Here is a 12,214-nt window from a genome sequence, read left to right on the forward strand (position 1 = left end):
GGTAAACTATCCCTTTAAGAAAGATATTTTATGATACTATTAACAAGTTAACTTGTAGTTCTCACTTCCACCTCAGGGTGGCGCCAATGCTTTAAAGTAGAAATACTGGTATCAGAATTATTTACCATGTGCATGCATTTACCACACATTTCCACTATTATTATTATTTTTAATTATTAATAAATGCATTTAGTAGAAGCCTTTAACCAAAGGTAAGGAATTACATTGAGGTAAACATTGTGTAGGTATTCATGTTCTCTGTGAATTAAGCCGACAGTATGACCTTGGTGTGGATTTTTAGCATTAACAGGAATCTGTATAATTCCTGTATTATACTACAACATACAATAATAACACAAACATGTGCATGATATAATAATCCATACATGTTTTACTAACCCATAGCAAGAAATTCCCAATCTAAACACATCTGCGGCATATGGACCATCATTTCATTTTATTAAATGTGCTTTCTGTTTTGTTCCCATGTGCTTTCACAAATAAAGACAGCCCACAATGTATCTGTACAGAGTAAGGCAAGTGGCATTAAAGCCAGTGGGAAGATATAAACATGTGACTTTGATCTCAGGCCAGCAAACGGGCACACAGTGAAATATAATGAAAAGATTACTACGCTCCGCTCCACCAAGCTCCAAACCCAATTCTCTCCACAGCAGTAGAGGTGCAGGATAGCGGTATAAGAGAGGAGAGTGAGTTAATGATGTTTGAATTGTAGGTGAGAGCGTTGAACCAGGCAAAGATCCCCGCTGTTTAGCAAGGGACAGTGCTGGGACCCAGGCTCAGGGTCACAGAGTCCCCCGGCTTTAAGCAACAAGAGTCCGAGAAGATGGGCCCAGACTATTACTGCAGCTGTAGACATTCACACAGAGCGAGTCCAGACAACACAATAGCCAGGTGATAAGGTTTAATTCCAAACACTTTGGCAACAACAAAGGAAAGTTGTGGAGTCCTGATTGCACCTTAGATCAAACACTCTCACTGCATCAGCTGGATGTTGTCAGCGAAATGAAAATGATTGCAAAATAAGTTCACGAGGTGCAAGCAGAGAGGCTGTAAATTGAAACGGCATCTGCTTCACCCGTTTGGTCGCACTTAAAATAAAAGCACTTCTTCACTTCACGTCTCTTCTGGAACAGGAGTCGGAGAGGAGAACAGGCACACAAATAGAATTTAAAAGCTTATCTAGTTCTTCAGCAAAGCATCTCTCTTGATCAATAACTGGGTATGCTGCTTTGAAGTAGGGTTAAAATGGATTTTAACGAAGGATGGTTACTGGCACGAGTGTGATTTTGTGTATGTGGAGTTTACCTCTTTCACAGCTGGGCAGATCTCCACTCCAGGTTAGGTCCCACTGGCACATAAGCATTTCGGTGCCCACCACCTCAAAGCCCGGGTAACACTGATATGTCACCACTGTGCCATGCACCAGATCAGGATGAGATGTTGTCTTCCAACCATTAGAGATCTCAGGAAGCTCTGGACAGGTGTCGTTTCGGGGAACCTCTGCAAAGAGCCAGAGATATATTTTTTATTGAAAAATTTGTGAAGATTATCCAAATGATGCTTCAAATGAGGGGTCTTTTTCTCAAGTGCAAAATGTGAGAATCAAGGGACTTAAAGGGACAGTTCACCTTAATTTTTTTTTTACATTTACTCACCTTTATGTCATTACAAACTTGTTTGACTTTCTTTCCTTTGCAGAACCCAAAAGAAGATATTTTTTAAAAAGCTGATAACCCAATAACACCGGGCCCCATTGACTTCCATTATACAGACATAAAAAACAGAGACCTTTATTAAAATATCTTCTTTTGTGTTCAACAGAAAAAAGCATTACATACAGTTTTAAAACAACTTGATGAAGAATAAATAAAATTTTTTTAAATAATTTTGTTTTTTTTTGGTGAACCATTCTCAAGTCTCGATTCAATCCCACTGCTTTCTAGGAGAAACGAAAGAGATCTTCCTCGTGTTTTCTCTTACCTACAAAGATCCCAATTAGTTTAATTACTACAGCGAGAGAGAGAGAGACAATAAAAAGAGAGGGAGGGAGAGACAGAACATTCAATAATGCATGCAAACAATTTCTTTGTTTCTCACCACCTCCCTAAACAAACCACAGGTGTTGCATCTATTGACTGATAAATCAAATGGTAGGAATCAACGCGGCTGTGATTAAAAATGTGAACAGAGAAGAACAGACAGCTGGCAGGCTTTTCGCTGATGTCCGTTCTTAGCGTGGCAAAGCTGGGGAGGGCACGACACCCGGCAAATGCGGCTAATGAGTACAAACATGCACTGTAATTGTCAGTGCCGTTGCCGGGCCAAACCACTGCACCTGCGAAAGCTGGCTGGGTTTTTTTCTTTCTGCTACGTGAAACAAATGCAAACATTAGACTTCAGTTTGCATTCCCGCAGCCTCACATTCACTCTGTATAGATCTCATTATATTTTATCTGATCTTGTGCGCTGGTTGGCCAGCAAGAGAACCTGGTGAACGACCTTCACTTCATCCCTGGGAAAGGTGAGAAAGGACGATACCAGCTGTGTCTCACTATAACTCAGTCTCTCTCTCTCTCTCTCTCTGTCTCTCTGTCTCTCTGTCTCTCTCTCTCTCTCTCTCTCTCTCTCTCTCTCTCTCTCTCTCTCTCTCTTTCGGTTTCAATCTCTTCAACATCTTTTCCCATGTCCACGATCTAATAACTGAGACTGTGTGTGTTTTAGGTTCTTCCATCACACTGTGGGTTGAGATTGGAGATCCCTGCGGCATTTCACATAAATCTCACGAGCGTCTAATTAATGAGCTTCATTCAACAACATTTCAGAATAATGAGATGGAGGTTAGCATGCATGCTTGCAGCTCTTGAAATTACTGTTCCCTTAACACACATAGGGGAGGATTCACTAAACTGCTGCACCACTCCTGAAAATAGTATTTCAGCGACCTTACATGGCAAATCTTGATCCCCAATTCCGATTTGTTGCCTGTATCTGATTTTTTGACGACCCACTTACATCATCTTTTAAAAGCGACTCGTTTCTGTTGTCAGCATTTACTCAAAACAATTCAAGATACTAGACATACTGACCCGGAACAGCTTAAACCACAGAGGAAGTAAAATGTCAACATTACTCCTCTAAGTGAAGTCATCATCCTCAATGGCCCTGTCCCAAATGGCACACTTCGGACTTGTGGGCTTCCTCAGAGTGGTGTAGTGCAAACTCGGAATTGAGTCACTTCAAACATGCAATGTAAATGTGGCATTACAGCGACATATTACGACATTTTACTTTCTCTGTGGTTTAAGCTGTTCTGGGTCAGTATGTCTACCTTTAATTGTTTTTCAAAGTATAAGTGCTGATATCGAATCGCTTTTAAAAGATGATGTGAGCGGGTCGTCAAAAAAAAAAAAAAAAAAAAATAATGGATACAGGCAACAAATCGAAATGGCACATCAAGATTTGCTGTGTAAATCCAACCTAAGAGAACCTGCAATTCGGTTCAATCAGGTGCATTAATAGTTTACCCAAAAATGAAACCCCAATGTACAGTATTTGTTTATCAGAACCCAAACACAGATTTTTATTAGAGTGTGACCTTTCTTTCAGTGCACATCCCATGTGCCCAAACAGTTGTTTTAAGATCCTTACTGTGTGTAACAACTGAAACAACAGCAATATCCACAACAAGAAAGTATTGAGGACACTATGTGAAAATATATGTCACACAACTCGTTATTTATTTAACACTTTTGGGTCATACTCAAACCAAGAAGATAACCATCAACTCCCATAGTAAACCTCAAACAAACCTTTTTAAAATATCTGGGGGTTCAAATGACATAAGGTCGAGTAAATAATTATGAAGTGTACATTTGTGGATGAACTATCTATCGCTTTATATCATTATGCATTTGGCAGTCAATTGACATTCAAGCTACAGAGTCTATCTGGAAAATTAAACATAGGATGGAACCTACCCCCGCCAAGAGCTGCACTAAAAGGGATGAGATAAAGTTAAACTGGGCATTACCGAAAAAGTGCACCACAAATCCGTTGTTGTAGCCGTAGATGTTGGTTGCAGGGTCTGACTGGAACTGAATGGTGACATCAGCCATGGAGGTGTAGAGTTTGAACCGAGGACGGGAGCCACTGTACTGGCCCAATATCTTTGCAGTCAGGTCGTCACCATCATAGAAGGTCAGCAGGTCATTCTTTCCTAAGTGGAGACTGTGTGCAGATAAAACAAAAATGGTTCATTTTAGTATAAACCTTTAGCACATCAGGTCTCTTTGAAGTATCAAGACTCCTGACAGATCTCTGACCCTTTTTTTTAGGTCTTCTCTTCTTGCCTAACTGTCTTTAACGAAACAATTTCCATTTTAATGCTTTAATACTGTTTTGGTTAAACTGTTTAAACAAGTTTGATGTATACAATCAAAAACCGTATTCAACTTACTATGAGTATTAGATTAAGAGATTAAAGGGCACCTATTTCATTTCAGCCGGAAACGTGACGCTCCTTACCATGTTTGAAAGATTCGGTTGCTAACAGGAGTTAACTTACTGGCTGTGAGTCCAAAGCGGGAGGAATTATGATAATGTCGGTCTTGTCTACATCACCAATCCCAGGAAGTAAACTGTTGCCTACAATCCGTGTGTTTGTTGTGGTACAAGAAAAGAGATTTATGTAGGAGACGATAACTTGACGATAACAATAGGGCACCTATTATCTTTAAGCAGTAGATGAAACTATTTCCTTGTGTCCTCTTTTATATCTGAAAAATCCTTACAAGCCAGTAAGAGGAAATTTGCCGTTTCCTTGTGGCATATTCAAGAGAATCTTTATTATGTTTATGCTTCACATTTGCTTTGCAAAGTCTATAGATTTAACTATTTTATATTCCCAGCAAGCAATTTAAAGAGGTCTGATGGCCTTCCAAACACAGCCTGGACGTCTAGGCTATAACTAGGCAAAATTTGGAATGTCAGCAAAAATTAAACAGATGTCTAACCAAATGAAATAAATAAATAAAACCAATCACTTTTTAATTACTGTTGACTTTGCTTACATGATGGATTATCATACATCTCGCAAGTTATTTAGGCAAAAAACGACATGTAACCAAATTCAAGGTTATTTTGGTTAAAAGTGGATTAGTCATAGCTGGACTATATTGGGTCTAAAGTTTACCTACACAGTAAAATGACAGCGATTGCTTGCTGGGTTTTTAGCGATAGAGATCACAAACTGTGAGCAGACTAAAGCCTTGTTTATGTGTGCTAGAAGCACCGCTGAAAATTGTATTCATATTGATAAATCCTTTCATTTCGAGATTACGTGTCACACAAACACACAACACTTACATTCAATACAACTGCGATCGGCAGAAACATTGCCAGTTTTCCAGCACCCGCCTAACTGTAATCAATAAAATTAATCACAATTTTCTTTTTGATCAATATATTTCAGATTGCATGAAACAAAAATGTGATGTTTTAAAGCCTGGCCAATACGACCTTCAAGAACTATTTGAAATTCCTTCAAGAAACCTGACAGCCTTGCATAAAAGTGACAAAAGAGCTTGGACTACAATAGAACTGTCATCAAATGAAAAGTGTTACCTTGGCACGTTCAAGTCCCATCATCTTCCACACCACCGTACCAGAATGTGCCACAAATAATTGCCCCATATTAGAAGGGGGCCGGCTTTTGAGATATATAGAGCTATACCACAATGCATACAATTATATCTCTATGCGACTGTGTTCTGTGTGGTTCTGTATTCTGGCTGACATCTAACAGAACCAGACGGTGTGGCCAATCGTGAGTGTGATTCAGTCAGACATACACAGTCTATCTTGTCACTAATTAATCACAAGTGAACAGTAATGGAAGTCATTACTGAAGTGAGGGGAATAATTCATCATCTCTGTTCTGCTATAGCAAGAGGCAGAACGATTACATTCAGGCAAAATGAAGACAGCAAGTATAGGTTATGGCCCAGACGCAAATGCACGCACACACATATGCCTACATGCATGAGGCAAATGGATTGGATGTATATTATTCAAGTGTCAACAACCCTGTAATGCTGTTTGCCTCTGGCCGCAGGAGACTCGCCGCATCTTCTTTTGCTTGCAGATGCAACTGAACCAAAAGAGCCCCTGACACAGGAGAGTGAAACTGTGTCAGCCCTTATTGGATTTGTTGTGATAAAGTTAAACAAGCCTTTGCGTAGCAGCACACCGTATCTGCCGAGAAAAATCAATCATGCTTTCCATTTGCTGGCAGTAATTTCATTTTGTTTAATCACAAAAACAGGCTCAGCTTGACTTGGCCAACAACACAGCTGCCATCAGAATGCATTAAAGTCTCATATAGAGCTCACAGTCACATCGTTCACAACTAAGCACAACGTGAAGGAAAGGACAAATGCGGGCCTATTAAAAAAGAAGCAACAAATAATTGTCATTTGGGTTTAGACTCTCTGAATCTTAAGGGGATATTTCACCCACAAATAAAAATGCGGTCATCATTTACTCACCCTCATATAATCTCTTTGTTCTGCTGAACACAAAGCAAGATATTTTGAAGAATGTTCATAACCAAACAGATAAGGGGGAACCATTCACTTCCACAGTATTATTTTTTCCTACTATGGAAGTCAATGGTGCCCTAGTTTTGCATCCTTCAAAATGCATCCCTTTGTGTTAAGCAGAACAGAGAGATTATATAAGGGTAAGTAAATGATGATAGAATTGGAAATTTTATGTAAACTATACCTTTAAAGTTGATGAAAACATATTTTTGCAGGCAGTTTTCTGTGCATGTTGATGCTTGTGAGTGGGCAACCACACCAAGTTTGAGTCAGATTTACCCTATGGCTTCTTAAACTGTCCTACACAGACACCAATGTCTTGATATATTTTTGCTGGTTTCACAGTGTGTAGGATGCATTTGATTCTGTTTGCAGGAAAGATAAAAACAAGTATTTTCCATCTGGTGTGTTTTATTGGAAAAATAACCCATAATGATCCATTATCTGTCAAGCAATCCAAGCCTATCTGTACCTATCTGTAATTCACAGGGGTGACCGATTAACATGGGCATAACTTAGAACAATGGTATGCGTCACAGCGAAAAAACATATAGAAAAGCGCTTTTCCTTTCCCCTCCACATGAATGAATGACTGCACTGTTGCAAAAAAGTATTTCCAATCAAATCCCCTGTTCTGAGGGCTGGGCACGGTGAGTCTGACGTGACATACCAACTAAAGCTTCTCTGCCACGAAATAGCATTGCACCCTAAAGTAAATATGCAGGTACAGGGGTGTGTGTTAATCACTGATCTGTATAAATGACTGGATTGCACGTAGAACGCTTAGGGGTTGTGCACACCAAAACTTTTAAACGGGACCGAATGCCAGCTGTTTTTTCAGCTGAGCGCTTTTTAACTGTGATACTTGAGCTGTGAGCTGGTTGGTTGTTGTGATACTTGTCCCGTCCCTCCCTCCACTGTGATTGGACGGTGATGTGGGAACTGACATTGACAAGCTGAGCTTTTCACCCAAAGTTGAATCTCTTTCAACTCTTAACGCTCAGCGCAGAAAAAACGCAGAACGCCGGCATATTTGAAAAACACAGGTTCCATTGGAATCAATTGAAAACATGTGTCGGCCGCGGCAGAGGGCGTCATTGACTTACATTCAAAATCATGATCTAAATTCAATGTTTATGTTTTAATCGGGCAGGATAATGGATTTATAAAAGGGGAGTGTGTCTGCTGCATTCTGTTAATGACACGGGTATAAATAAAGTTTTATGACATTGAAAGCCTACACGGTAAGTGTTATTTCTTAAGTGATAAGTTTAGGTAACTTGTAAAGATAACATAATTACAAAACCAGCAAATTAATGCATGCACATACGGTACAAAGCATGATTATTTATTTAGATTTCAGAATGATCACGTTTATTGTCATTAATACTAAATATGCTGCGGTCTGTCTGCTGATCTGATACTGTAATAAAGATTAATGTATAATAACTGTTTAAAAAGCAAAATGTACAACTTTCAGTAAATAACTATGTACATGCTTAGGACGTTTGCATTGTAATAATGTACAGGGAGACTTCAGATATAAAAACAGAGACTAGTAAAGAGATGTTTTATCATTCAAATCTGATAACGTCCATTGATTTAATAGAAGGTTTGGGCATACCAATATGGCGGCGCGGTGGCTTCACAATTGTGACGTCATGCCCAATACAGTCATTTATATAGATCAGTGTTTTCAATACATATGACTGCAACATCTGACACATTTATAAGTAAGCAATAAGGTACGAGAGGCTGTGCTGAATCGTGAATAAGTAACGGCTGAAGGGAGTCAGAATCAAGGATTGGAACTAACCATTTTATAACTGCACAAAAAGTATAAACCCGATGCAATTTTACCTGCATTATTTTAAGCTGTTTAAGTGGTTGTCTATTGTTTTATGACCACATCACATTTCTTTTTCTTTATGATCTTTTCTTAGAAAGCCTCATTTGAAATTTGAAGAGCTCAGATGCAAAAGCTGCCAAACGCCACTTCAGTCAAAATTGAGATAGTGATATTAACCGAATGCTCTCTGCACGTATTATATATTCACTAAATACCTTTATCCGTTAAGCACTGTGTACATTTTTCAGCAAAATCCTCAGAGTTTATAGAAGATGAGTTCAAACTTGGGTCCCTATTGAGTTTCTTCATTTTAACCTTTTGAATTCTGACTTTCATTATTTGCGATGTTTCTAGTTGCCACTTTAGTGATTTTGTAACTGTCTACTATGTCTTGTCCAAAGAAGTGGCTTTGTGCACTTAGAGGGTTTTGCAGTGAAATACAAATTTGTGAAAGTTATTTCAATTACTTATTACCGATACTGATAAGCTATTCATTGTCATTAGAGTGAAATTACTGAACCTAAACACAAGAGTATGATTAAAAAATGCTCATATACAAGAAAACAGTTCAGATGCACCTTATGAGGGTTTTGCATCTGCACTTTTTATTTGTTAATTTTTTGGGGGAATTTCCAATTTGTAAAAGCACTATAAGCATCTATCTCACAAAGCTGAAAATCAAATATTCCCAACATGCAGTGGGCTTACAGACTATGGCAATAATATGTGTGACTGACTCCACATGGTATAAAACCCACTGGAGAGCCACAGGAGACCACAGGTTGGCCTTTGGTCCACATCCATTTGTTTAAAATGGACTCAGGACAAAAGCAGCAAATTAACACAGGGCTTTTCTGAAATGAAAGCGGATAAGCATCAGTTGCTTTGGTATGAAAAGCCATACAGTGTTGGCTCTGGGGTAAGACAGACAAACAGAGAAGGCTAAACTTTCATTTGGATTGTAAACATTTTCGGAGAGACTTGCAGAAGATGAGGATTTCTACAAATAAAGGAGGAAAATGAGTTCTTGGGTTTTTGCACAGTTCTTCTTAATTAGAAAGTTAAATATTGGTCTGGGTTCTGGCTCGGTGCCTGGGGGATGAAACGGCCTTGATTTATTACCAGCCTGTTAATGCCTGTGACTCTCTGAGGGACAGTGAACACAAGCACAATACAGAGCCATGCAGTCCAGCCAAGAGCAGACCAAAGCCAAAAAACAAACAAAGAAAGAAATATATGTGCAATGGAAGAAAAATAAACAGAATACACAATCAAGACCTCACGGTCAATTAAGACCGTATCTCATTTGAATGAATTTCATCACAGATGCAAGACATTGCTAGCCTGGGTTTCCCCATGCTGCCTTGCACACAAATATATTCATGCTGCAAGTCTAGCATGGAAACTATGGACCAACTTTGCCCCTGAAATATGGAAACAATCACAAGACGGGGAAGGGGCAGCAAGACGATAACAACTTCTATGCGACACACCAAAGTAGTTTTTTTCCAACACGGCAGCAGACGTGAAGTTACTTTTCAATGCATCCTTAGATAGTGTTCTAAGTAGTTTTGAACACAAGTTTATTTGAAAAAAGAGCATATTTTGGCGTTAAACAATTTCATATCCAAGAAGGATGTTTGGATATGACAAGACATGACAGGCACAGAGTTTTATAGGACCAACCTGCTAGGCATCGTGGTAGACGAAGTACAATTAACTTATAAATGGTAAGTGGTATTTATTAATATCATATTGTCATTATGTCTGTACTGTGGTTGTCACAGTGCCACTAAAATGTGTTGTTTTTCAATATTAATATACAGCTACCGGTTTAGTTGCATAGATATGCACTGCATAGCTTTTCAAACATGATCCCATTGACATGAAACCAAATTTGCATCGGCCCTGCAAGATTTTTGGGATCAGGAATCATATTAATAAACTGTTACTAGTAAAAACCGTGTACATCGTTGCCAAATAAAGTCACTTTTTATCATTGTGGGGTCATGTTAAAGGGCACCTATTGTCCGATTCACGATTTTAAACAAACAATTTTTATGTGGAAAATAATTTGTTTTTACCATAAACCATGCGAACACATTGTATTTAAAGGCAGGATAGGCAGGAATTATCAAAAAACTTTTTTACAAATTTGTTTAAACTGTCTTTATATACCAATACATAATTAAAATGGAAGTACTCTGAAAAAGAGAGCATAAACCTTGAGTGTCTTTAGACCTCTCACGACTATTTTAAACACAGCTCATTTTTCCATTCAGAACGAAACAAATGATTGGCTTGTGCGACTATCACTCTCTCTCGCGACCATGGCACCACCCCTGTTGCTATGGGATCTGCCCACACATGCGCACACCCGATTGATTTGAACGGGCACGAGGCACTCTAGGAAGGGCAAAAGTATGGCAGAGAAAGAGCATTCAGAACTCACAGTACCTGCATATCCAGTCAGCGAAGGCAAACGAGGCAAAAAAGGAATAAACGAAGCAATCAAACGAGAGTAAATATCGCGTAGCTTTTCCGCGAGTCGACGATGCGGTAGCGGTATTGTCCTTGGAGTGTAGTCCTCATCAGAGTCAACAATGCTTTCATCACGGAAACTCTTACATGCAAAACACTGGCTTAATAGTGAGTACTAAAAGCCATCCTATTTGTTTATATTCATAGTGATAAAGTTAGGTGTATTATTACATGTGATTGTGACATGATGTTACTACATGCACCGCGCTCCCAGCAGAGCCGGTCAGCGTCACACGTTCATGTGTTTTGGGGGCGTGGCTTTAGAAGAAACCCAGAGGGGAGGAGGTGGAGTGAATGAAAAAATGAGCTGTGTTTAAAACAGTGGTGAGAGGTTTACAGACACTCGATTTTTATACTCTCTTTTTCAGAGTACTTACATTTTACTTATGTATTGGTATATAAAGACAGTTTAAACAAATTTGTAAAAAAGTTTTTTTTAGATAATTCCTGCCTATCCTGCCTTTAACCAAATACACAAAATTACCTAGTTTTTTAGCAATGAAATAGGTGCACTTTATAAATGTTTAACCAAAATTTTACTAAAGCAACATTCATATCAAAATCTGATATACAGTATGGGTCACTGTTATTTTTGTTCAAACACCATCAAAGGGATGCTGGTCCAGGAACAACCTAGTAGGCTAAAGTTGTGCACTAGACTTCCAGCAGGGGGCAGTAGAAGGTACTCATACAGTGCCATAATTTTGCTACCCAAAATTCTCTAGGTCAGTGCTTCCCAATCCTGGTCCTCGAGCACCCCCCCCCAGAAAGTTTTAGATGTCTCCTTATTTAACACATCTGATTTAACTCATCTAATTTAACTCATCAGCAGTTGAATCATGTGTTTTAAATGAGGAGACATCTAAAACTTTCTGGGAGGGGGTGCTCGAGGACCAGGATTGGGAAACACTGCGGTCTACGAACGGCTGTATGCAGGTGTGCCAGCTGTCACCTGTGCACCATCCTCCCCTTCTCACCGTACGGCACATACAGCGTGAGAAACCCTCTTGCTAAATTAATTCATCAGCCTTCATTACGCCCTACGTTCTCAGGTAATTGGGAGTGCGCTGTACATTGATGAATGATTACAGAGGACTGGGTGCAAATTCATTACCTGGCTAAAATGTTCTTACAGCCCTGTAATGAGCTTCCAACAGTGGACAAGACCCTGATTTTATTCAAAAAGCACCAAACACCTCCA

The 12,214-nt window shown here is 39.2% G+C and overlaps 1 protein-coding gene across 6 annotated transcripts in view; it reads right to left on the minus strand.

Annotated features, from left to right (window-relative positions):
* The window catches only part of sez6b (seizure related 6 homolog b), a 236,344-nt gene that overhangs the window by 9,106 nt on the left and 215,024 nt on the right, over positions 1-12,214 (minus strand). For all 6 annotated transcript variants that reach the window (XM_065281126.2, XM_065281125.2, XM_065281122.2 and 3 more), the window contains exons 10-11: positions 4,055-4,251; positions 1,330-1,524 (exon numbers count right to left, since the gene is read on the minus strand). In XM_065281126.2, the coding sequence (XP_065137198.1) occupies positions 1,330-1,524; positions 4,055-4,251 (392 nt within the window). The remainder of the gene's footprint in view (positions 1-1,329; positions 1,525-4,054; positions 4,252-12,214) is intronic.

The sequence above is a fragment of the Paramisgurnus dabryanus genome, chromosome 8 (assembly GCF_030506205.2).
Source record: "Paramisgurnus dabryanus chromosome 8, PD_genome_1.1, whole genome shotgun sequence".
NCBI classification, from domain to species: domain Eukaryota; kingdom Metazoa; phylum Chordata; class Actinopteri; order Cypriniformes; family Cobitidae; genus Paramisgurnus; species Paramisgurnus dabryanus.